Below are 27,554 nucleotides of genomic sequence, written 5' to 3'. Positions count from 1 at the left end.
AATGTTTTACCAGAGCGGTGAGTACTACAGTCAAGGTGTTGGTAGAACTTAGGTAGCGTTTTCCTCATATTAGCTTTCTTGAAATCCCCAGCTACTATAAATGCGGCCTCAGGATATGTGGTTGCTTTAATGCTGTTGTCAGGCACAATCTACTCAACAGGCGCAGCACATACAGGCAACTATGAGTCACACAGTTGGAGATATTATGTGTCATGACTGTAGCAGCCACAGCCCCAGCCACAGCCCCAGCCACAGCCCCAGCCCCAGCCACAGCCACAGAAAGACATGTGGAAACTGTAGAGCTCCATGGTTCCATGCTTTAGTCAGCTGTACAGGCCAGGGGGGGGTCCAGCTTTAGGTTTGTGTCCCAAATGCCATCCTATTCCCTATGTAGTGCACTACCTTTGACCAGGGCTATGGAAAGTAGTGCACGATATAGGGAATAGGGTGCCATTTGGGACACACTCCATGTTTCCCTTTGTCTGTGGAATACTGATGTTCCTATAAGGCGCACAGAGACAGATTTTCCCCCTATCCACCCTGGAATAATGAGTCTCAAATGTTCCTTTGTTTTTCAGTCACTTGTTAGTTATGGTCCACATGATACTGGCTGAAATATGTCTGATTCTTTAGGTTAAGAAGACAACAGACTCCTTTGTTAACGAGAGCAGAGATGTACATGTAGTTGCAGAATAGAACATATGTCTATTGTCCTGGAAGATGTAAAATAGTCAGAATTCCTTACTGTTCCAGGTCTTGGGTTGGGAATGTCCTTACTGTATCCCCTGAAGGGAGAGGTCTGGAATATCCTGTCGATCTCTTCCATGGAGTAGACGCAGACAGCTGTGCCATTCCTATTGGTGGAGAGAACAGGTTAGACTCAGGTTAGATTGTTCATCTTCATCTTCAAATCAAATCCAATTTTATTCATCACATGTGCCGAATACAACAGGTGTAGTAGACCTTACAGTGAAATGCTGAATATAACAGGTGTAGTAGACCTCACAGTGAAATGCTGAATATAACAGGTGTAGTAGACCTCACAGTGAAATGCTGAATACAACAGGTGTAGTAGACCTCACAGTGAAATGCTGAATATAACAGGTGTAGTAGACCTTACAGTGAAATGCTGAATATAACAGGTGTAGTAGACCTCACAGTGAAATGCTGAATACAACAGGTGTAGTAGACCTTACAGTGAAATGCTGAATACAACAGGTGTAGTAGACCTTACAGTGAAATGCTTACTTATGAACCCCTAACCTACAATGCAGTTTTAAAATAATGCGGATAAGAAATAAAAGTAACAAGTAATTAAAGAGCAGCAGTAAAATAACAACAGCGAGACTATATACAGGGGGTTCCAGTACAGAGTCAATGTGGAGGCTATATACAGGGGGTACCGGTACAGAGTCAATGTGGAGGCTAAATACAGGGGGTACCAGTACAGAGTCAATGTGGAGGCTATATACAGGGGGTACCGGTACAGAGTCAATGTGGAGGCTAAATACAGGGGGTACCAGTACAGAGTCAATGTGGAGGTTATATACAGGGGGGTACCAGTACAGAGTCAATGTGGAGGCTATATACAGGGGGTACCGGTACAGAGTCAATGTGGAGGCTATATACAGGGGGTACCGGTACAGAGTCAATGTGGAGGCTATATACAGGGGGTACCAGTACAGAGTCAATGTGGAGGCTATATACAGGGGATACCAGTACAGAGTCAATGTGGAGGCTATATACAGGGGGGTACCAGTACAGAGTCAATGTGGAGGCTATATACAGGGGGTACCGGTACAGAGTCAATGCGGAGGCTATATACAGGGGGGTACCAGTACAGAGTCAATGTGGAGGCTATATACAGGGGGTACCGGTACAGAATCAGTGTGGAGGCTATATACAGGGGGGTACCAGTACAGAGTCAATGTGGAGGCTATATACAGGGGGTACCGGTACAGAGTCAGTGTGGAGGCTATATACAGGGGGTACCGGTACAGAGTTAATGTGGAGGCTATATACAGGGTATTATGGTACAGAGTCAATGTGGAGGCTATATACAGGGGGTACCGGTACAGAGTCAATGTGGAGGCTATATACAGGGGGTACCGGTACAGAGTCAGTGTGGAGGCTATATACAGGGTATTATGGTACAGAGTCAATGTGGAGGCTATATACAGGGGGTACCGGTACAGAGTCAATGTGGAGGCTATATACAGGGGGTACCGGTACAGAGTCAATGTGGAGGCTAAATACAGGGGGTACCGGTACAGAGTCAATGTGGAGGCTAAATACAGGGGGTACCGGTACAGAGTCAATGTGGAGGCTAAATACAGGGGGTACCGGTACAGAGTCAATGTGGAGGCTAAATACAGGGGGTACCGGTACAGAGTCAATGTGGAGGCTATATACAGGGGGTACCGGTACAGAGTCAATGTGGAGGCTAAATACAGGGGGTACCGGTACAGAGTCAATGTGGAGGCTATATACAGGGGGTACCGGTACAGAGTCAATGTGGAGGCTATATACAGGGGGGTACCAGTACAGAGTCAATGTGGAGGCTATATACAGGGGGTACCGGTACAGAGTCAGTGTGGAGGCTATATACAGGGGGTACCGGTACAGAGTCAATGTGGAGGCTATATACAGGGTATTATGGTACAGAGTCAATGTGGAGGCTATATACAGGGGGTACCGGTACAGAGTCAATGCGGAGGCTATATACAGGGGGTACCGGTACAGAGTCAGTGTGGAGGCTATATACAGGGTATTATGGTACAGAGTCAATGTGGAGGCAATATACAGGGGGGTACCGGTACAGAGTCAATGAGGAGGCTATATACAGGGGGGTACCAGTACAGAGTCAATGTGGAGGCTATATACAGGGGGTACCGGTACAGAGTCAGTGTGGAGGCTATATACAGGGGGTACCGGTACAGAGTCAATGTGGAGGCTATATACAGGGTATTATGGTACAGAGTCAATGTGGAGGCTATATACAGGGGGTACCAGTACAGAGTCAATGTGGAGGCTATATACAGGGGGTACCGGTACAGAGTCAATGTGGAGGCTAAATACAGGGGGTACCGGTACAGAGTCAATGTGGAGGCTAAATACAGGGGGTACCGGTACAGAGTCAATGTGGAGGCTAAATACAGGGGGTACCGGTACAGAGTCAATGTGGAGGCTATATACAGGGGGTACCAGTACAGAGTCAATGTGGAGGCTAAATACAGGGGGTACCGGTACAGAGTCAATGTGGAGGCTAAATACAGGGGGTACCGGTAAAGTGTCAATGTGGAGGCTAAATACAGGGGGTACCGGTACAGAGTCAATGTGGAGGCTATATACAGGGGGTACCGGTACAGAGTCAATGTGGAGGCTATATACAGGGGGTACCGGTACAGAGTCAATGTGGAGGCTATATACAGGGGGGTACCAGTACAGAGTCAATGTGGAGGCTATATACAGGGGGTACCAGTACAGAGTCAATGTGGAAGCTATATACAGGGGGTACCAGTACAGAGTCAATGTGTGCCGGGGCACCGGTTAGTTGAGGTAATATGTACATGTAGGTAGAGTTACTATATGCATAGATAATAACAGAGAGTAGCAGCGGTGTAAAAGAGGGGGGGGTCAATGCAAATAGTCTGGGTAGCCATTTGATTAGATGTTCTGGAGTCTTATGGCTTGGGGGTAGACACTGTTTAGAATCCTCTTGACCATCTTAAGGAGCCTCTTGGTCCTAGACTTTGCACTCCGGTACTGCTTGCTGTGCAGTAGTGGAGAGAACAGTCTATGACCAGGGTGGTTGGGGTCTGACAATTTTGAGGGCCTTCCTCTGACACCGCCTGGGATAGAGGTCCCGGATGAAAATAAAAATGTGATTTGATTTGGGATGGCAGGAAGCTTGGCCCCAGTGATGTACTGGGCCGTTCGCACTACCCTCTGTAGTGCCTTGCGGTCGGAGGCCGAGCAGTTGCCATACCAGGCAGTGATGCAACCCGTCAGGATGCTCTCGGTGGTGCAGCTGTAGAACCTTTTGAGGATCTGAGGACCCATGACAAGTCTTTCTAGTCTCCTGATGGGGAATAGGTTTTGTTGTGCGCTCTTCACGACTGTCTTGGTGTGCTTGGACCATGTTAGTTTGTTGGTGATGTGGACACCAAGGAACTTGGAGCTCTCAACCTGCTCCACTACAGCCCCGTCGATGAGAATGGGGGCGTGGTCGGTCCTATTTTTCCTGTAGTCCACAATCATCTCCTTTTTTTTGATCACGTTGAGGGAGATGTTGTTGTCTTGGCACCACACGACCAGGTCTCTGACCTCCTCCCTATAGGCATCATTGTCGGTGATCAGGTCTACCACTGTACCCCCCAATTGCGCGCCCTCCAATTTCACTGGAAGTTGTCGACAGGTGTTCTGCTGGCCCTAAGAAGTTTAGAACACGGTTATCTTCCTCAGGAAGAACCACTGTTTAACAGAACTGGTTCTTTTTCTCAGGAAGCACAGTGGATCTGGGCCGATTCCGGCTTAGAGTCGGGGCACTCGGCTGAGAGTCAGACTCGGTCGACGTCATGTGGTCTGAGTCTGGACGGCCTTTGGCAGTATTACTTATGGCTAGGATGTGGGGATTGAGCTTGGGCAGATTCCGGTGAGAGTTATCTGGCCCAAATATATTTATTGGGGCTCAGGACGATTCCGGTGAGAGTTATCTGGCCCAAATATATTTATTGGGGCTCAGGACGATTCCGGTGAGAGTTATCTGGCCTCCAGAGTGGTGTAGCCGTCTAAGACACTGCATCACAATGAAAACTGCGTTGCTACAGATGCTGGTTCGAAACCTGTGCCTGTCGCGACCGGGAGACCTATGAGATGATGAACAATTGGCCCAGGGTCATCCGAATTAGGGGAGGGATTGGCTGTCCGGGTTGTCTTCATCCCATTGTGCTGTAGTGACTCCTGTGGCGGGCCAGGCGCATGCACTCTCACACAGTATAATTTGTATCTATAAAATGTGTAATATTTTCATCCAGGCACCTGAATTCTAGTTGAAGGAAACGGCCCGATGTACTTGGGGCGATTCTGGGCAGTCATTCATTTTGATTCTGGGCCGATTCAATCAGTTCCGGCCCACAGGAAGAGGGCCGCTTCCGGGCCGATTCCTCATTGCTAGCTGGGTTGTTTAACAGAACGTGTTTATCTTTCTCATGAAGAACCTTTGTTTAACAGAATACGGTTATCTTCCTCGGTGTTGTAAAACATTGCAAAACATTTTTATAGTTCTCAAGCCTGATATTAGTGTACATTCCTTTTGTTGCTGTAAGTGCCTTTTTTAATGTTGCACACTTCCTTTTCCTTCTGCATTCCCTCTCATAAACATCCTGTCTCCCCCTTCCTTCTCCTTCTGCATTCCCTCTCATAAACATCCTGTCTCCCCCTTCCTTCTCCTTCTGCATTCCCTCTCATAAACATCCTGTCTCTCCCCCTTCCTTCTCCTTCTGCATTCCCTCTCATAAACATCCTGTCTCCCCCTTCCTTCTCCTTCTGCATTCCCTCTCATAAACATCCTGTCTCCCCCTTCCTTCTCCTTCTGCATTCCCTCTCATAAACATCCTGTCTCCCCCTTCCTTCTCCTTCTGCATTCCCTCTCATAAACATCCTGCCCCCCTTCCTTCTCCTTCTGCATTCCCTCTCATAAACATCCTGCCCCCCTTCCTTCTCCTTCTGCATTCCCTCTCATAAACATCCTGCCCCCCTTCCTGCTCCTTCTGCATTCCCTCTCATAAACATCCTGTCTCCCCCTTCCTTCTCCTTCTGCATTCCCTCTCATAAACATCCTGTCTCCCCCTTCCTTCTCCTTCTGCATTCCCTCTCATAAACATCCTGTCTCCCCCTTCCTTCTCCTTCTGCATTCCCTCTCATAAACATCCTGTCTCCCCCTTCCTTCTCCTTCTGCATTCCCTCTCATAAACATCCTGTCTCCCCCTTCCTTCTCCTTCTGCCTTCCCTCTCATAAACATCCTGTCTCCCCCTTCCTTCTCCTTCTGCATTCCCTCTCATAAACATCCTGCCCCCCTTCCTTCTCCTTCTGCATTCCCTCTCATAAACATCCTGTCTCCCCCTTCCTTCTCCTTCTGCCTTCCCTCTCATAAACATCCTGTCTCCCCCTTCCTTCTCCTTCTGCATTCCCTCTCATAAACATCCTGTCTCCCCCTTCCTTCTCCTTCTGCCTTCCCTCTCATAAACATCCTGTCTCCCCCTTCCTTCTCCTTCTGCATTCCCTCTCATAAACATCCTGTCTCCCCCTTCCTTCTCCTTCTGCCTTCCCTCTCATAAACATCCTGTCTCCCCCTTCCTTCTCCTTCTGCATTCCCTCTCATAAACATCCTGTCTCCCCCTTCCTTCTCCTTCTGCCTTCCCTCTCATAAACATCCTGTCTCCCCCTTCCTTCTCCTTCTGCATTCCCTCTCATAAACATCCTGTCTCCCCCTTCCTTCTCCTTCTGCATTCCCTCTCATAAACATCCTGTCTCCCCCTTCCTTCTCCTTCTGCATTCCCTCTCATAAACATCCTGTCCCCCCTTCCTTCTCCTTCTGCATTCCCTCTCATAAACATCCTGTCTCCCCCTTCCTTCTCCTTCTGCCTTCCCTCTCATAAACATCCTGTCTCCCCCTTCCTTCTCCTTCTGCATTCCCTCTCATAAACATCCTGTCTCCCCCTTCCTTCTCCTTCTGCCTTCCCTCTCATAAACATCCTGTCTCCCCCTTCCTTCTCCTTCTGCATTCCCTCTCATAAACATCCTGTCTCCCCCTTCCTTCTCCTTCTGCCTTCCCTCTCATAAACATCCTGTCTCCCCCTTCCTTCTCCTTCTGCATTCCCTCTCATAAACATCCTGTCTCCCCCTTCCTTCTCCTTCTGCCTTCCCTCTCATAAACATCCTGTCTCCCCCCTTCCTTCTCCTTCTGCATTCCCTCTCATAAACATCCTGTCTCCCCCTTCCTTCTCCTTCTGCATTCCCTCTCATAAACATCCTGTCTCTCCCCCTTCCTTCTCCTTCTGCATTCCCTCTCATAAACATCCTGTCTCCCCCTTCCTTCTCCTTTTGCATTCCCTCACATGACTGTAAGTCGCTTTGGATAAAAGCGTCTGCTAAATGGCATATATTATTATTATTATTATAAACATCCGTCTCCCCCTTCCTTCTCCTTCTGCATTCCCTCTCATAAACATCCTGTCTCCCCCTTCCTTCTCCTTCTGCATTCCCTCTCATAAACATCCTGTCTCCCCCTTCCTTCTCCTTCTGCATTCCCTCTCATAAACATCCTGTCTCCCCCTTCCTTCTCCTTCTGCATTCCCTCTCATAAACATCCTGTCTCCCCCTTCCTTCTCCTTCTGCATTCCCTCTCATAAACATCCGTCTCCCCCTTCCTTCTCCTTCTGCATTCCCTCTCATAAACATCCGTCTCCCCCTTCCTTCTCCTTCTGCATTCCCTCTCATAAACATCCTGTCTCCCCCTTCCTTCTCCTTCTGCATTCCCTCTCATAAACATCCGTCTCCCCCTTCCTTCTCCTTCTGCATTCCCTCTCATAAACATCCTGTCTCCCCCTTCCTTCTCCTTCTGCCTTCCCTCTCATAAACATCCTGTCTCTCCCCTTCCTTCTCCTTCTGCCTTCCCTCTCATAAACATCCTGTCTCTCCCCCTTCCTTCTCCTTCTGCATTCCCTCTCATAAACATCCTGTCTCCCCCTTCCTTCTCCTTCTGCATTCCCTCTCATAAACATCCTGTCTCCCCCTTCCTTCTCCTTCTGCCTTCCCTCTCATAAACATCCTGTCTCCCCCTTCCTTCTCCTTCTGCATTCCCTCTCATAAACATCCTGTCTCCCCCTTCCTTCTCCTTCTGCATTCCCTCTCATAAACATCCTGTCTCCCCCTTCCTTCTCCTTCTGCATTCCCTCTCATAAACATCCTGTCTCCCCCTTCCTTCTCCTTCTGCATTCCCTCTCATAAACATCCTGTCTCCCCCTTCCTTCTCCTTCTGCATTCCCTCTCATAAACATCCTGTCTCCCCCTTCCTTCTCCTTCTGCATTCCCTCTCATAAACATCCTGTCTCCCCCTTCCTTCTCCTTCTGCATTCCCTCTCATAAACATCCTGTCTCCCCCTTCCTTCTCCTTCTGCATTCCCTCTCATAAACATCCTGTCTCCCCCTTCCTTCTCCTTCTGCATTCCCTCTCATAAACATCCTGTCTCCCCCTTCCTTCTCCTTCTGCATTCCCTCTCATAAACATCCTGTCTCCCCCTTCCTTCTCCTTCTGCATTCCCTCTCATAAACATCCTGTCTCCCCCTTCCTTCTCCTTCTGCATTCCCTCTCATAAACATCCTGTCTCCCCCTTCCTTCTCCTTCTGCCTTCCCTCTCATAAACATCCTGTCTCTCCCCCTTCCTTCTCCTTCTGCATTCCCTCTCATAAACATCCTGTCTCCCCCTTCCTTCTCCTTCTGCATTCCCTCTCATAAACATCCTGTCTCTCCCCTTCCTTCTCCTTCTGCATTCCCTCACATGACTGTAAGTCGCTTTGGATAAAAGCGTCTGCTAAATGGCATATATTATTATTATTATTATAAACATCCGTCTCCCCCTTCCTTCTCCTTCTGCATTCCCTCTCATAAACATCCTGTCTCCCCCTTCCTTCTCCTTCTGCATTCCCTCTCATAAACATCCTGTCTCCCCCCTTCCTTCTCCTTCTGCCTTCCCTCTCATAAACATCCTGTCTCCCCCTTCCTTCTCCTTCTGCATTCCCTCTCATAAACATCCTGTCTCCCCCTTCCTTCTCCTTCTGCATTCCCTCTCATAAACATCCTGTCTCCCCCTTCCTTCTCCTTCTGCATTCCCTCTCATAAACATCCTGTCTCCCCCTTCCTTCTCCTTCTGCATTCCCTCTCATAAACATCCTGTCTCTCCCCCTTCCTTCTCCTTCTGCATTCCCTCTCATAAACATCCTGTCTCTCCCCCTTCCTTCTCCTTCTGCATTCCCTCTCATAAACATCCTGTCTCTCCCCCTTCCTTCTCCTTCTGCATTCCCTCTCATAAACATCCTGTCTCCCCCCTTCCTTCTCCTTCTGCATTCCCTCTCATAAACATCCTGTCTCTCCCCCTTCCTTCTCCTTCTGCATTCCCTCTCATAAACATCCTGTCTCCCCCTTCCTTCTCCTTCTGCATTCCCTCTCATAAACATCCTGTCTCTCCCCCTTCCTTCTCCTTCTGCATTCCCTCACATGACTGTAAGTCGCTTTGGATAAAAGCGTCTGCTAAATGGCATATATTATTATTATTATTATAAACATCCGTCTCCCCCTTCCTTCTCCTTCTGCATTCCCTCACATGACTGTAAGTCGCTTTGGATAAAAGCGTCTGCTAAATGGCATATATTATTATTATTATTATAAACATCCGTCTCCCCCTTCCTTCTCCTTCTGCATTCCCTCTCATAAACATCCTGTCTCCCCCTTCCTTCTCCTTCTGCATTCCCTCTCATAAACATCCTGTCTCCCCCCCTTCCTTCTCCTTCTGCCTTCCCTCTCATAAACATCCTGTCTCCCCCTTCCTTCTCCTTCTGCATTCCCTCTCATAAACATCCTGTCTCCCCCTTCCTTCTCCTTCTGCATTCCCTCTCATAAACATCCTGTCTCCCCCTTCCTTCTCCTTCTGCATTCCCTCTCATAAACATCCTGTCTCCCCACCTTCCTTCTCCTTCTGCATTCCCTCTCATAAACATCCTGTCTCTCCCCCTTCCTTCTCCTTCTGCATTCCCTCTCATAAACATCCTGTCTCTCCCCCTTCCTTCTCCTTCTGCATTCCCTCACATGACTGTAAGTCGCTTTGGATAAAAGCGTCTGCTAAATGGCATATATTATTATTATTATTATAAACATCCGTCTCCCCCTTCCTTCTCCTTCTGCATTCCCTCTCATAAACATCCTGTCTCCCCCCCTTCCTTCTCCTTCTGCATTCCCTCTCATAAACATCCTGTCTCTCCCCCTTCCTTCTCCTTCTGCATTCCCTCTCATAAACATCCTGTCTCCCCCTTCCTTCTCCTTCTGCATTCCCTCTCATAAACATCCTGTCTCCCCCTTCCTTCTCCTTCTGCATTCCCTCTCATAAACATCCGTCTCCCCCTTCCTTCTCCTTCTGCATTCCCTCTCATAAACATCCGTCTCCCCCTTCCTTCTCCTTCTGCATTCCCTCTCATAAACATCCTGTCTCCCCCTTCCTTCTCCTTCTCCTTCTTACTTTTATACGTTGACTGCTAGCTAGTTACTGTACTTTTACATGTTGACTGCTAGCTAGTTACTGTACTTTTATACGTTGACTGCTAGCTAGTTACTGTACTTTTACATGTTGACTGCTAGCTAGTTACTGTACTTTTACATGTTGACTGCTAGCTAGTTACTGTACTTTTATATGTTGACTGCTAGCTAGTTACTGTACTTTTCTCTGTACATGGCGTCATTGAGCTAGCATGGCTATTAATGTCCCCTTTCATTGTTCATTTTGCAGAGCTGGCGTATAAAAGGCAGCATTTGTTTCTGGAGTTGTTTCCTGTCACGATCAGCAAATAAAACCTAGTTAGACCAACCCAGATCCTCTGGTCATCTGTTCTCGGCTCAAAAACAGAACACAGAGGCAATCTACACCGGTTACATCAGGAAGAACCTTTGTTTAACAGGACACTGTTATCTTTGTGTTCTGTTCAAATAGCATTTACTGATGTCAATGGGAGACCTGCTCGAATATTTGAGGTAAGCGCGCAGATCTCAAGTCAGAATACCGCTCCAGTGACATTTAGCTAGGAATTTGGGGCATTGGGAGAATGCATATGTACAGGAGCTGCTGGGAAATAACAGAGGCAGGATCATTTTCTCACCAGCTGCTAGTGAACAGAGCATAGACTTGTGAGTCCCTCCATTCCTCTGCGTGGAGCACGTAGACATCTTGGAGCCGGTTAAAGTAGAGCGACTCGTTGGGAATCCCACACACCAGCCGAGCCTTCAGGAACGACGTCCACATGTTCTGCAAGAACCGCTTAGAACCGCCTTCATCCACCTGTAGAATGACATCACCACCATAATCAACATCACCATAATTCTCACCACGATCACCATCATCATTACCACCATCATCATTGCCACCATCATCATTGCCAACATTATCCTCACCCTCATCACCATCACCTTCACCATCATCCTCACCAACATCATCTTCACAACCATCATCTTCATCACCATCATCCTCATCACCATCATCTTCACCACCATCATTTTCACCACCATCATCATAACCAACATTATCCTCACCATCATCTTCACCACCATCATCATAACCAACATTATCCTCACCATCATCCTCACCACCATCATCATTACCACCACCATCATCCTCTTCACCATCATCTTCACCACCATCATCATCTTCACCACCATCATTTTCACCACCAGCATCTTCACCACCATCTTCTTCACCACCATCATCCTCATCACCATCATCCTCATCACCATCATCTTCACCACCATCATCTTCACCACCATCATCATAACCAACATTATCCTCACCCTCATCATTATCACCATCCTCATCACCATCATCCTCACCACCATCATCATCTTCACCATCATCCTCACCACCATCATCATCACCACCACCATCATCCTCTTCACCATCATCTTCACCACCATCATCTTCACCACCATCATCTTCACCACCATCATCTTCACCACCATCATCCTCATCACCATCATCTTCACCACCATCATCTTCACCACCATCATCATAACCAACATTATCCTCACCCTCATCATTATCACCATCATCTTCACCATCATCCTCATCACCATCATCCTCACCACCATCATCATCACCATCATCCTCTTCACCATCATCCTCATCACCATCATCCTCATCACCATCATCCTCACCACCATCATCATAACCAACATTATCCTCACCCTCATCATTATCACCATCATCCTCATCACCATCATCCTCACCACCATCTTCCACATCAACATCATCATCCTCACCACCATCATCATCATCATCACCATCATCTTACCACCAAAATCCTCATCACCATCATTTTACCACCATAATCCTCATCACCATCATCTTCACTACCACCATCATCCTCACCACCATCATCCTCACCACCACCATCCTCACCACCATCATCCTCATTATGCAGCTGCAGAATGATGACATCATCAGAATAAACTTCCTTCATACACCTGCACAATGATGACATCATCAGAATAAACTTCCTTCATACACCTGCACAATGATGACATCATCAGAATAAACTTCCTTCATACACCTGCACAATGATGACATCATCAGAATAAACTTCCTTCATACACCTGCACAATGATGACATCATCAGAATAAACTTCCTTCATACACCTGCACAATGATGACATCATCAGAATAAACTTCCTTCAAACACCTGCACAATGATGACATCATTGGAACTAAGACACTGAAAAATAACCAAGCCAAACAAAGGTCTTCATTGTCAATGCTTTTCCACAACTGTGACCCCTTTAATCGGACCAGTAAACATACATGGAACCGAGATAGATGTCACACAGTGGAAGTTGAGTCTTTGAAGGCCGACTAGTGTCCATCTGCACAGACGGTTCTGTTCCTGGTTAATCCAAACAACAACATACTGTAGATAGACTTTTAGTGGCCTTCAAGATTCACAGGTGGTATGGTTAGCCTACATTACAGTATATACAGTAACATGTCTTCTCCAACAAATAGCTGGGCTGCTAGAAGGGAGGGCCTTGTACTGCAGTAGAATAAACAGACAAGGTGCTGTTACAGCTGTTCTCGGGAATGACTGGAATCTGTGGGATACGAGGGGAGTGTTGGTGCAGATAGATCCAGACAGAACTGTGGTTCAGAACTTGATGAAAAACACTTTTAATCTATCCGGGAGTCAGATCAGTCAAAACACTTTTAATCTATCCGGGAGTCAGATCAGTCAAAACACTTTTAATCTATCCGGGAGTCAGATCAGTTAGTGCTGTATAACCATCTCCTGTGGTAGATGTCATGCCCAACTATGCACGCGTATATTTGCATCACAACACTGAAGTGTAAGAGGTCTCCAAATGTTTTAAATGGACTGGATCATTATATATAACACTTGGGTCCTGTTTCAGTAACAATGATATTAGACCTTCTTGTTGCATGTCTGATAATCTACCATTTATATAGGAGTGGTCAAAACATGATAATGGTCCTCTGAGTATATCAAAATAAGTTTGGTAAACCTCCACTGGTACGCCATCCAGCCCTGGAGTTTTCCCAGCCTTATAAAGGCTTTCATTGCATCAATAAATTCCTTCTCTGTAATTTAGCCTTCACGTGAGTCTGTCTGTACAGATTTTAAAAAATCCATACAATTAGCTTCGGTTAATGGAGATGGAGGAGACTGAAACGAGAATATATTCTTATTTCCTCTTTCAAAACATCATTCGGTGAATCATGTGAGACTCCATCATTTGTAAACTAGTTTTAATACATTGTTTTAGCAGCATTTCTATATTCTATATTTCTATATTGAAGATTTCTATATTCTATATTTCTATACTGAAGATTGAAAAATAATTTGGTGCATTTTCCCCCATATTCCATCCAGTTCCCTTTATTTTTATAATATATTACAGTGGATCTTTCTTGAATAAGGTCCCCTGTTTCTTTTTGTTTTTTACTCTAACTTATTCTGTGCCTCTGTGGTACAGTTTTTATTGCTATCTAACTGTACTGTTCGTCCTTCAATTTCCTTTGTTAATATGGACTCTTGATCGAAATTGCTCTTGTTTTATAGATGAGTACTGTATTGCATGGCCTCTAAAGGCTCATCTAAAAGTGTCCCATACAGTAAGGGGATGTACCGAAGTCATGGCTGAAAAAGTCTGTTATAAATTCTTCTGTCCTAGTTCTAAACAATTTATCATCTAGTAGGCTTTGATTAACTTTCCAATATCCTCGCCCATGTGGAAATTCTGTAAGAGTCATATATATGCCAATTCTGTGACGATCCGACTGCATTCTGTCCCCTATCAACACTTTTTAAACTTTTGGTGCCAGAGAGAATGGTATGAGAAAGTAGTCAAGAGGACTAACTTGATTAAGGCGACTAACTTGATTAAGGCGACTAACTTGATTAAGGCGACTAACTTGATTAAGACGACTCACTTGATTAAGGCGACTAACTTGATTAAGGCGACTAACTTGATTAAGGCGACTAACTTGATTAAGACGACTAACTTGATTAAGGCGACTAACTTGATTAAGAGGACTAACTTGATTAAGGCGACTAACTTGATTAAGGCGACTAACTTGATTAAGGCGACTAACTTGATTAAGGCGACTAACTTGATTAAGGCGACTAACTTGATTAAGGCGACTAACTTGATTAAGGCGACTAACTTGATTAAGGCGACTAACTTGATTAAGGCGACTAACTTGATTAAGGCGACTAACTTGATTAAGGCGACTAACTTGATTAAGGCGACTAACTTGATTAAGGCGACTAACTTGATTAAGGCGACTAACTTGATTAAGGCGACTAACTTGATTAAGACGACTAACTTGATTAAGGCGACTAACTTGATTAAGGTGACTAACTTGATTAAGACGACTAACTTGATTAAGACGACTAACTTGATTAAGGCGACTAACTTGATTAAGGCGACTAACTTGATTAAGGTGACTAACTTGATTAAGGCGACTAACTTGATTAAGGCGACTAACTTGATTAAGGCGACTAACTTGATTAAGGTGACTAACTTGATTAAGGCGACTAACTTGATTAAGGCGACTAACTTGATTAAGGCGACTAACTTGATTAAGGCGACTAACTTGATTAAGGTGACTAACTTGATTAAGGCGACTAACTTGATTAAGGCGACTAACTTGATTAAGGCGACTAACTTGATTAAGGCGACTAACTTGATTAAGGCGACTAACTTGATTAAGGCGACTAACTTGATTAAGCGTCCGCCATGTATATCTCACTAGGTCAGGGTATTTAAGTCTCCATATATCCACTAATTCCAATATATCCATGACATTCATGATTTCTTTAGGTGCCTGAGGGTGATAGTTTGTAGTGTGATTTCCTTTAAGAGGAAGAGGGTGATAGTTTGTAGTGTGATTTCCTTAAGTGCCTGAGGGTGATAGTTTGTAGCGTGATTTCCTTTAAGAGGAAGAGGGTGATAGTTTGTAGTGTGATTTCCTTTAAGAGGAAGAGGGTGATAGTTTGTAGTGTGATTTCCTTTAAGAGGAAGAGGGTGATAGTTTGTAGTGTGATTTCCTTTAAGAGGAAGAGGGTGATAGTTTGTAGTGTAATTTCCTTTAAGAGGAAGAGGGTGATAGTTTGGAGTGTGATTTCCTTTAAGAGGAAGAGGGTGATAGTTTGTAGTGTGATTTCCTTTCCAGTCCATAGAGGTATTTAAGACCGTATTAAAATCTCCCCCTCTCTGAATGTCTGAGTGTGACCCCCTCCCCATGAGTTACTGCAGCTAGTGTTGCCAGCACTGCCACTGCCTGGGTGGGGGCCCCCCACCGGAATCCCCACCGGCTAGGTACAAGGTCATCAAGGTTCTCATTAGCACTCTCATTTGAGGGGGCTTTGGCTTAGCAGGACAGACCCTGCCAAGCAGGCTCAGAATCTTGAGTGGGCAGTGCTGCCATCAGGTCCTTGGTCACCTCCCTGACCAAGGCCCTTCTCATCAGATTGCTCAGTTTGGCAGGGCAGTGATCTCTTGGAAGAGTCTTGGTTCTTTAAAATGTCTTCCATTTAAGATGGAGGCCACTGTGTTCTTCGGGACCTTCAATGCTGTAGAAATGTTTTAGTACCCTTCCCCAGATCTGTGCCTCGAAACAATCCTTTCTCGGAGCTCTGTGGACAATTCCTTTGACCTCAAGGCTTGGTTTTTGCTCTGACATGCACTGCCAACTGTGGGACCTTATATAGACAGTTGTGTGCCTTTCCAAATCATGTCCAATCAATTGAATTTACCACAGGTGGACTCCAATCAAGTTGTAGAAACATCAAGGATGATCAATGGAAACAGGACCTGAGCTCAATTTCAAGTCTCATAGCGAAGGGTCTGAATACTTATGTAAATAAGGTATTTCTGTTCCCTATTTTTAATAAATGTGTAAAACATTCCAAAAACCTGTTTTTTTTTTCAAAATGGGGAATTGTCTGTAGATTGCTGAGGATTTGTATTTACTTAATCAATTTTAGAATAAGGCTGTAACGTAACAAAAAGTGGAAAAATTCAAGGGGTCTGAACACTTTCCGAAGGCACTGTACATAGACACATTGGCATTACTGAAAGCCAGTGGCATGTCGTTAGTAAAGATTGAAGAAAGTAAGGGGCCTAGACAGCTGCCCTGGGGAATTCCTGATTATACCTGGATTCTGTTGGAGAGGCTTCCATTAAAGAACACCCTCTGTGTTCTGTTAGGTAGGTAACTCTTTATCCATGTTATAGCAGGGGGTGTAAAGCCATAACACAAACGTTTTTCCAGCAACAGACTATGATCGATAATGTCAAAAGCCGCACTGATGTTTAACAAATCAGTCCCCACAATCTTTTTTTTATCACTTTCTCTCAGCCAATGATCAGTCATTTGTGTAAGTGCTGTGTTTGCTGAATGTACTTCCTTATAATCGTGCTGGAATTCTGTTGTCAATTTGTTTACTGTAAAATAGCATTGTATCTGGTCAAACACCATTTTTTCCAGAAGTTTACTAAGGGTTGGTAACAGGCTGATTGGTCGACTATTTGAGCCAGTAACGGGGGTTTTACTATTCTTAGGTAGCGGAATGACTTTAGCTTCCCTCCAGGCCTGAGGGCACACACTCTCTCGTAGGCTTATATTGCAAATATGGCAGATACGAGTGGCAATATCATCCGCTATTATCCTCAGTAATTTTCGATCCAATGTGTCATTTGAAGGGCTGTCCACATACTTTTGTATATCTAGTGTACCATAGGTACGGTCTCATTTTGTCATGACTAGTGGAGGCATTAACCCAGGATAGTAGGTAGGTCATACACGCTGAAGTTTAGTAACCACTAAACTGCTGAACTGGGTCTGAACTGGGTCTGAACTGGGTCTGAACTGTGTCTGAACTGGGTCTGAACTGGGTCTGAACTGGGTCTGAACTGGGTCTGAACTCTGTCTGAACTGGGTCTGAACTGGGTCTGAACTGGGTCTGAACTGAACTGAATGGAAAACTGCTAATCATCTAATCTGAGTCAGAGTTGGCTGGGATCTGAACTGGGTGTTAAAGGTTAACCCCACTGGGTACTGAACTGAGTCTCAACTGAATGGAAAACAACTGCTAAATCATACATCTAAAATTCCACGATCAAGTTTCCTACAGATTCAACATTCCAAGGTTTTCCACATTGTTCAACCATCCACTGGGTTTTCCACTGATTCAACTCATCGTTCGAGTTTTCCACATTGATTCAACATCAAATCCAATCAACAATTCAAAATCATCCAATCGGTTTCCACATTGATTCAACATCATCCAATCGGTTTTCCACATTGATTCAACATCATCCAATCGGTTTTCCACATTGATTCAACATCATCCAATCGGTTTTCCACATTGATTCAACATCATCCAATCGGTTTTCCACATTGATTCAACATCATCCAATCGGTTTTCCACATTGATTCAACATCATCCAATCGGTTTTCCACATTGATTCAACATCATCCAATCGGTTTTCCACATTGATTCAACATCATCCAATCGGTTTTCCACATTGATTCAACATCATCCCATTCAACCCATTTTGGGGGTTGAAATGAAACAACAGCCCAGTCTAGATCAGCAACCACTGAGCTGCATCTGAGCTGGATGAAAAACACTTCATCTGGTCTCTTATGGTCGGTGTCACGTTATCGGAGACGGAAGTCTCAAGTTCTCATAACCTGTGAGTATCAATGACCCTGGTAACATTTTCCATCTCCTCTCCTTCCCCGTTTCAGAGACACAGGCCAAATGTGGTAATAATAGATGTCCTACCGTTTACTAGTCACATGCTATCTAAAAAAGGTAGAAACAAAAAGACAGACTATAGACGGATGGAGAAAAATATCAAACTGAAAACAATGTCGTTCTCAGACGAACTCAACTCAGTGTGTTCACCGGTTCCTTCCTGCTGACACTTGGTTTTTATCTAATACAAGATCACAGGAAACATTATGCACCATGAGAAAACCACTGTTAGCCTTCTGACATCAATGTAATGCATCAAGTAGCTGGCCAGTCAGTAGCAGTGTGTACTCTTATAAATATTTTTGGGTCCCACTTGAAATGGCATGCAGGTTATAAAGGCTTCATAAGGCCTTCATAAACGTGTCACAAAGCATCTATAACTGTATGTCATGCTCTATAAAGGCTTCATAAATGTTGCATAACTGTGTGATATAGATATACCAATGTCAAATGTCCTCCGTGACAACAAAATCATAAACAACAGAGCAATTTGTAAGTCGCTCTGGATAAGAGCGTCTGCTAAATGACTTAAATGTAAATGTAAATGTAGGGCTGGCTAATAAGTCCTTCGTTTTGGGGTCATGCTCAGGTAAAACAATTTGGATAATTTATACTTTCATATTTCCAAGTCCTATTCTAGAAGATTCTTGAAGATCATTTAATCATATTGTTATATGTAGTAGAAAGCTATAGGTTAGAAGAAGCCTCCTTAACCAACCCATGAAGTAAAATTTAACATCCATATATGGCCAGCTATGTAAATTTAACATCCATATATGGCCAGCTATGTAAATTTAACATCCATATATGGCCAGCTATGTAACTTTAACATCCATATATGGCCAGCTATGTAAATTTAACATCCATATATGGCCAGCTATGTAAATTTAACATCCATATATGGCCAGCTATGTAAATTTAACATCCATATATGGCCAGCTATGTAAACTTAACATCCATATATGGCCAGCTATGTAAATTTAACATCCATATATGGCCAGCTATGTAAATTTAACATCCATATATGGCCAGCTATGTAAACTTAACATCCATATATGGCCAGCTATGTAAACTTAACATCCATATATGGCCAGCTATGTAAACTTTAACATGGATTTATCCTGCAATAGATGTTGTTCAATTGGTTACCTACATTGTTGTCTACTTCTACTGCCTCTTAAGGGGGAAAGTAATCTAAAAGTAACTGAATGTAATCAGATTACATTAGTGAGTTTGGGTAATCCAAAAGTTACGTTAGTGATTACAAGTTTGGACAGGTAACTAGCGGATTACATTTAGGAAGTAACCTGCCCAACCCTGGCTGTGAGAATTACTCTGGGGTTACATTTATGTAGTGCTTATGAAGGCATTATGAACCCTTTATAAAGCCTGAAATAAGGTTATAGATGCTTTGTAACACATTTATGTAGTGCTTATGAAGGCATTATGAAGCCTTTATAAACTGAATGGGAGCGGGGCCAATATTTGGTTGTGGATGCCAATCACTGATTGCTGTTTGCTCATACAGAAGCAACCCTGTTGACTAACGACAGAAAAGCACGGTTTGCCTAATCCCCCGAGTCAGATTGTTTCCAAAATATTGAGGCACCATGTGTGCAAGACTGGAAACCAAGGCTACTGTTTTCCTATCTCATACAGCACAGCCCTGCTGACGACATGTTAGACAAGCGTTGCCTTCAGGTTTTCAATTTCTTCTGTCAATAAAATAACTTTACAAAGAACAGTATTTGAGTCTGGAACAGCATTGTTTTCTTCCAACTATCTTGACCTTCTAAGGCAACATGTCTCTTAGCACGGGGTAGAGACTAGACTATTGGCAGGGTAGAGGAGTTTTGAATCTATCTGATGAGGAGACAGCTAGCAACTCTTTGTCTTGTCACAGTCCACAAGTCCAGAACAGACTATGGGAGGCGTACAGTATTACATAGAGCCATGACTACATGGAACTCTATTCCACAGTACTACATAGAGCCATGACTACATGGAACTCTATTCCACAGTACTACATAGAGCCATGACTACATGAAACTCTATTCCACAGTACTACATAGAGCCATGACTACATGGAACTCTATTCCACAGTACTACATAGAGCCATGACCACATGGAACTCTATTCCACAGTACTACATAGAGCCATGACCACATGGAACTCTATTCCACAGTACTACATAGAGCCATGACTACATGGAACTCTATTCCACAGTACTACATAGAGACATGACTACATGGAACTCTATTCCACAGTACTACATAGAGCCATGACTACATGGAACTCTATTCCACAGTACTACATAGAGCCATGACTAGATGGAACTCTAATCCACAGTCCTACATAGAGCCATGACTAGATGGAACTCTATTCCACATCAGGTAACTGATGCAGCAGGAGAATCAGATTTAAAAAACAGATAAAAACACACCTTATGGAACAGCGGGGACTGTGAAGCAACACAAACCGTTACAATAGGCCCAGACACATGCATACACACACACGATAACACACACACTATACATACACGCACACATGGATTTTGAACTGTCAATATGTGGTAGTAGAGTAGGGGCCTGAGGACACAAATGTAATGTGTTGTGGATGTATTGTAATATATTCAGACTGTCTCTATCCCACTATCTGACAGACTGTCTCTATCCCACCATCTAACAGACTGTCTCCACCCCACCATCTAACAGACTGTCTCCACCCCACCATCTAACAGACTGTCTCCATCCCACTATCTAACAGACTGTCTCTATCCCACTATCTAACAGACTGTCTCTATCTAACAGACTGTCTCTATCCCACTATCTAACAGACTGTCTCTATCCCACTATCTAACAGACTGTCTCTATCCCACTATCTAACAGACTGTCTCTATCCCACCATCTGACAGACTGTCTCTATCCCAGCATCTAACAGACTGTCTCTATCCCACCATCTAACAGACTGTCTCTATCCCACCATCTGACAGACTGTCTCTATCCCACTATCTGACAGACTGTCTCTATCTAACAAACTGTCTCTAACCCACCATCTAACAGACTGTCTCTATCCCACTATCTAACAGACTGTCTTTATCTAACAGACTGTCTCTATCCCAGCATCTAACAGACTGTCTCTATCCCACCATCTAACAAACTGTCACTATCCCACCATCTAACAGACTGTCTCTATCCCAGCATCTAACAGACTGTCTCTATCACAGCATCTAACAGACCGTCTCTATCTAACAGACTGTCTCTATCCCAGCATCTAACAGACTGTCTCTATCTAACAGACTGTCTCTATCCCACCATCTAACAGACTGTCTCTATCTAACAGACTGTCTGCATCCCAACATCTAACAGACTGTCTCTATCCCACCATCTAACAAACTACCTCTATCTAACAGACTGTCTCTAACAGACTGTCTCTATCCCACTATCTAACAGACTGTCTATATCTAACAGACTGTCTCTATCCCACCATATAACAGACTGTCTCTATCCCACCATCTAACAGACTGTCTCTAACAGACTGTCTCTATCCCACTATCTAACAGACTGTCTATATCTAACAGACTGTCTCTATCCCACCATCTAACAGACTGTCTGTATCCCACTATCTGACAGACTGTCTCTATCCCACTATCTAACAGACTGTCTCTATCTAACAGACTGTCTCTATCCCACCATCTAACAGACTGTCTCTATCCCACTATCTAACAGACTGTCTCTATCTAACAGACTGTCTCTATCCCACTATCTGCCAGACTGTCTCTATCCCACTATCTAACAGACTGTCTCTATCTAACAGACTGTCTCTATCCCACCATCTAACAGACTGTCTCCACCCCACAATCTAACAGACTGTCTCTATCCCACTATCTAACAGACTGTCTCTATCTAACAGACTGTCTCTATCCCACCATCTAACAGACTGTCTCTATCCCACTATCTAACAGACTGTCTCTATCTAACAGACTGTCTCTATCCCACTATCTGCCAGACTGTCTCTATCCCACTATCTAACAGACTGTCTCTATCTAACAGACTGTCTCTATCCCACCATCTAACAGACTGTCTCCACCCCACAATCTAACAGACTGTCTCTATCCCACTATCTAACAGACTGTCTCTATCTAACAGACTGTCTCTATCCCACCATCTAACAGACTGTCTCTATCCCACCATCTTACCTTGCAGACTTGTGCTACTCTAGAGATCCAGGGATCAGCTTCAGGGCTGCTGTCAGAGTTCTTCTCCCTGAAGAATATATATATCTTCTCCTTGTCCGGCTCCTCCCTACGTCTCACCCAGCAGGCGGAGATGAACGTGGGCTCTGGGAGGACAGGGAATATTAATCAATTCACCCATTCTTCTATAAAACACTCCAGTTATCATTTACAGTGTTCCCCTACCTATCTAACGATTGCACAATCATTTTTGCCAACAAAATTAACGAGAAACAAACATGTCGCATCTCAACACAGAACACATGGGTGTATCAGTTTATCAACAGAACACATGGGTGTATCAGTTCATCAACAGAACACGTGGGTGTATCAACAGAACACATAGGTGTATCAGTGAAACCACAGAACACCTGGGTGTATCAGTGAAACCACAGAACACATGGGTGTATCAACAGAACACATGGGTGTATCAGTGAAACAACAGAACACATGGGTGTATCAGTTTATCAACAGAACACATGGGTGTATCAGTTTATCAACAGAACACATGGGTGTATCAGTGAAACAACAGAACACATGGGTGTATCAGTTTATCAACAGAACACATGGGTGTATCAGTTTATCAACAGAACACATAGGTGTATCAGTTTATCAACAGAACACATGGGTGTATCAGTTTATCAACAGAACACATGGGTGTATCAGTTTATCAACAGAACACATGGGTGTATCAGTTCATCAACATAACACGTGGGTGTATCAACAGAACACATGGGTGTATCAGTTTATCAACAGAACACATGGGAGTATCAGTGAAACAACAGAGCACATGGGTGTATCAGTTTATCAACAGAACACATGGGTGTATCCGTTTATCAACAGAACACATGGGTTTATCAGTTTATCAACAGAACACATGGGTGTATCAGTTTATCAACAGAACACATGGGTGTATCAGTTTATCAACAGAACACATGGGTGTATCCGTTTATCAACAGAACACATGGGTGTATCAGTTTATCAACAGAACACATGGGTGTATCAGTTTATCAACAGAACACATGGGTTTATCAGTTTATCAACAGAACACATGGGTGTATCAGTTTATCAACAGAACACATGGGTGTATCAGTTTATCAACAGAACACATGGGTGTATCAGTTTATCAACAGAACACGTGGGTGTATCAGTTTATCAACAGAACACATGGGTGTATCAGTTTATCAACAGAACACATGGGTGTATCAGTTTATCAACAGAACACATGGGTGTATCAGTTAATCAACAGAACACATGGGTGTATCAGTTTATCAACAGAACACGTGGGTGTATCAGTTCATCAACAGAACACGTGGGTGTATCAGTTTATCAACAGAACACATGGGTGTATCAGTTTATCAACAGAACACGTGGGTGTATCAGTTTATCAACAGAACACATGGGTGTATCAGTTTATCAACAGAACACATGGGTGTATCAGTTTATCAACAGAACACATGGGTGTATCAGTTTATCAACAGAACACATGGGTGTATCAGTTTATCAACAGAACACGTGGGTGTATCAGTTTATCAACAGAACACATGGGTGTATCAGTTTATCAACAGAACACATGGGTTTATCAGTTTATCAACAGAACACATGGGTGTATCAGTTCATCAACAGAACACATGGGTGTATCAGTTTATCAACAGAACACGTGGGTGTATCAGTTTATCAACAGAACACGTGGGTGTATCAGTTTATCAACAGAACACATGGGTGTATCAGTTTATCAACAGAACACATGGGTGTATCAGTTTATCAACAGAACACATGGGTGTATCAGTTTATCAACAGAACACATGGGTGTATCAGTTTATCAACAGAACACGTGGGTGTATCAGTTCATCAACAGAACACGTGGGTGTATCAGTTTATCAACAGAACACATGGGTGTATCAGTTTATCAACAGAACACGTGGGTGTATCAGTTTATCAACAGAACATGTGGGTGTATCAGTTCATCAACAGAACACGTGGGTGTATCAACAGAACACATAGGTGTATCAGTGAAACCACAGAACACATGGGTGTATCAGTTTATCAACAGAACACATGGGTGTATCAGTTTATCAACAGAACACATGGGTGTATCAGTTTATCAACAGAACACATGGGTGTATCAGTTTATCAACAGAACACATGGGTGTATCAGTTTATCAACAGAACACATGGGTGTATCAGTTTATCAACAAAGCACATGGGTGTATCAGTTTATCAATAGCACACATAGGTGTATCAGTGAAACAACAGAACACATGGGTGTATCAACAGAACACATGGGTGTATCAACAGAACACATGGGTGTATCAACAGAACACATGGGTGTATCAACAGAACACATGGGTGTATCAGTTTATCAACATAACACATGGTTGTATCAGTTTATCAACAGAACACATGGGTGTATCAGTGAAACAACAGAACACATGGGTGTATCAGTGAAACAACAGAACACATGGGTGTATCAGTGAAACAACAGAACACGTGTGTGTATCAGTTCATCAACAGAACACATGGGTGTATCAACAGAACACATGGGTGTATCAGTTTATCAACAGAACACATGGGTGTATCAGTGAAACAACAGAACACATGGGTGTATCAGTGAAACAACAGAACACATGGGTGTATCAGTTTATCAACAGAACACATGGGTGTATCAGTTTATCAACAGAACACATGGGTGTATCAGTTCATCAACAGAACACATGGGTGTATCAGTTTATCAACAGAACACATGGGTGTATCAGTTTATCAACAGAACACATGGGTGTATCAGTTCATCAACAGAACACGTGGGTGTATCAACAGAACACATAGATGTATCAGTGAAACCACAGAACACATGGGTGTATCAACAGAACACATGGGTGTATCAGTTTATCAACAGAACACATGGGTGTATCAGTGAAACAACAGAGCACATGGGTGTATCAGTTTATCAACAGAACACATGGGTGTATCAGTTTATCAACAGAACACATGGGTGTATCCGTTTATCAACAGAACACATGGGTGTATCAGTTTATCAACAGAACACATGGGTGTATCAGTTTATCAACAGAACACATGGGTGTATCAGTTTATCAACAGAACACGTGGGTGTATCAGTTTATCAACAGAACACGTGGGTGTATCAGTTCATCAACAGAACACGTGGGTGTATCAGTTTATCAACAGAACACGTGGGTGTATCAGTTTATCAACAGAACACGTGGGTGTATCAGTTCATCAACAGAACACGTGGGTGTATCAACAGAACACATGGGTGTATCAGTTTATCAACAAAACACATGGGTGTATCAGTTTATCAATAGCACACATAGGTGTATCAGTGAAACAACAGAACACATGGGTGTATCAACAGAACACATGGGTGTATCAACAGAACACATGGGTGTATCAACAGAACACATGGGTGTATCAACAGAACACATGGGTGTATCAACAGAACACATGGGTGTATCAGTTTATCAACAGAACACATGGGTGTATCAGTTTATCAACAGAACACATGGTTGTATCAGTTTATCAACAGAACACATGGGTGTATCAGTGAAACAACAGAACACGTGGGTGTATCAGTTCATCAACAGAACACATGGGTGTATCAGTTTATCAACAGAACACATGGGTGTATCAGTTTATCAACAGAACACATGGGTGTATCAGTTCATCAACAGAACACATGGGTGTATCAGTGAAACAACAGAACACATGGGTGTATCAGTGAAACAACAGAACACATGGGTGTATCAGTGAAACAACAGAACACATGTGTGTATCAGTTCATCAACAGAACACATGGGTGTATCAACAGAACACATGGGTGTATCAGTTTATCAACAGAACACATGGGTGTATCAGTGAAACAACAGAACACATGGGTGTATCAGTTTATCAACAGAACACATGGGTGTATCAGTGAAACAACAGAACACATGGGTGTATCAGTGAAACAACAGAACACATGGGTGTATCAGTGAAACAACAGAACACATGGGTGTATCAGTTAATCAACAGAACACATGGATGTATCAACAGAACACATGGGTGTATCAACAGAACACATGGGTGTATCAGTTTATCAACAGAACACATGGGTGTATCAGTTCATCAACAAAACACATGGGTGTATCAACAGAACACATGGGTGTATCAGTGAAACAACAGAACACATGGGTGTATCAGTTCATCAACAGAACACATGGGTGTATCAGTTCAACAACAGAACACATGGGTGTATCAGTTCAACAACAGAACACATGGGTGTATCAATTCATCAACAGAACACATGGGTGTATCAGTTCAACAACAGAACACATGGGTGTATCAGTTCAACAACAGAACACATGGGTGTATCAGTTCATCAACAGAACACATGGGTGTATCAACAGAACACATGGGTGTATCAGTTCAACAACAGAACACATGGGTGTATCAACAGAACACATGGGTGTATCAGTGAAACAACAGAACACATGGGTGTATCAGTTCATCAACAGAACACATGGGTGTATCAGTTCAACAACAGAACACATGGGTGTATCAGTTCAACAACAGAACACATGGGTGTATCAGTTCATCAACAGAACACATGGGTGTATCAAACAACAGAACACATGGGTGTATCAGTTCAACAACAGAACACATGGGTGTATCAGTTCAACAACAGAACACATTCAACAACAGAACACATGGGTGTATCAGTGAAACAACAGAACACATGGTGTACAGAACACATGGGTGTATCAGTGAAACAACAGAACACATGGGTGTATCAGTGAAACAACAGAACACATGGATGTATCAACAGAACACATGGGTGTATCAACAGAACACATGGGTGTATCAGTTTATCAACAGAACACATGGGTGTATCAGTTCATCAACCAAACACATGGGTGTATCAACAGAACACATGGGTGTATTAGTGAAACAACAGAACACATGGGTGTATCAGTTCATCAACAAAACACATGGGTGTATCAACAGAACACATGGGTGTATTAGTGAAACAACAGAACACATGGGTGTATCAGTTCATCAACAGAACACATGGGTGTATCAGTTCAACAACAGAACACATGGGTGTATCAGTTCAACAACAGAACACATGGGTGTATCAGTTCATCAACAGAACACATGGGTGTATCAACAGAACACATGGGTGTATCAACAGAACACATGGGTGTATCAGTTCATCAACAGAAC

The 27,554-nt window shown here is 43.7% G+C and overlaps 1 protein-coding gene across 1 annotated transcript in view; it reads right to left on the bottom strand.

Moving 5' to 3' along the window:
* The window catches only part of sema7a (semaphorin 7A), an 82,079-nt gene that overhangs the window by 11,832 nt on the left and 42,693 nt on the right, over positions 1 to 27,554 (bottom strand). Inside the window, exons 7-9 of the mRNA XM_046352129.1 lie at positions 22,299 to 22,441; positions 10,928 to 11,106; positions 746 to 854 (exon numbers count right to left, since the gene is read on the bottom strand). Of these exons, the coding sequence (XP_046208085.1) occupies positions 746 to 854; positions 10,928 to 11,106; positions 22,299 to 22,441 (431 nt within the window). The remainder of the gene's footprint in view (positions 1 to 745; positions 855 to 10,927; positions 11,107 to 22,298; positions 22,442 to 27,554) is intronic.

This window comes from Oncorhynchus gorbuscha, linkage group LG06, assembly GCF_021184085.1.
Source record: "Oncorhynchus gorbuscha isolate QuinsamMale2020 ecotype Even-year linkage group LG06, OgorEven_v1.0, whole genome shotgun sequence".
Lineage (NCBI taxonomy): Eukaryota > Metazoa > Chordata > Actinopteri > Salmoniformes > Salmonidae > Oncorhynchus > Oncorhynchus gorbuscha.
The sequence above is the reverse complement of the archived record's forward strand: the minus strand, read 5'-3'. Positions and strand labels throughout refer to the sequence as shown.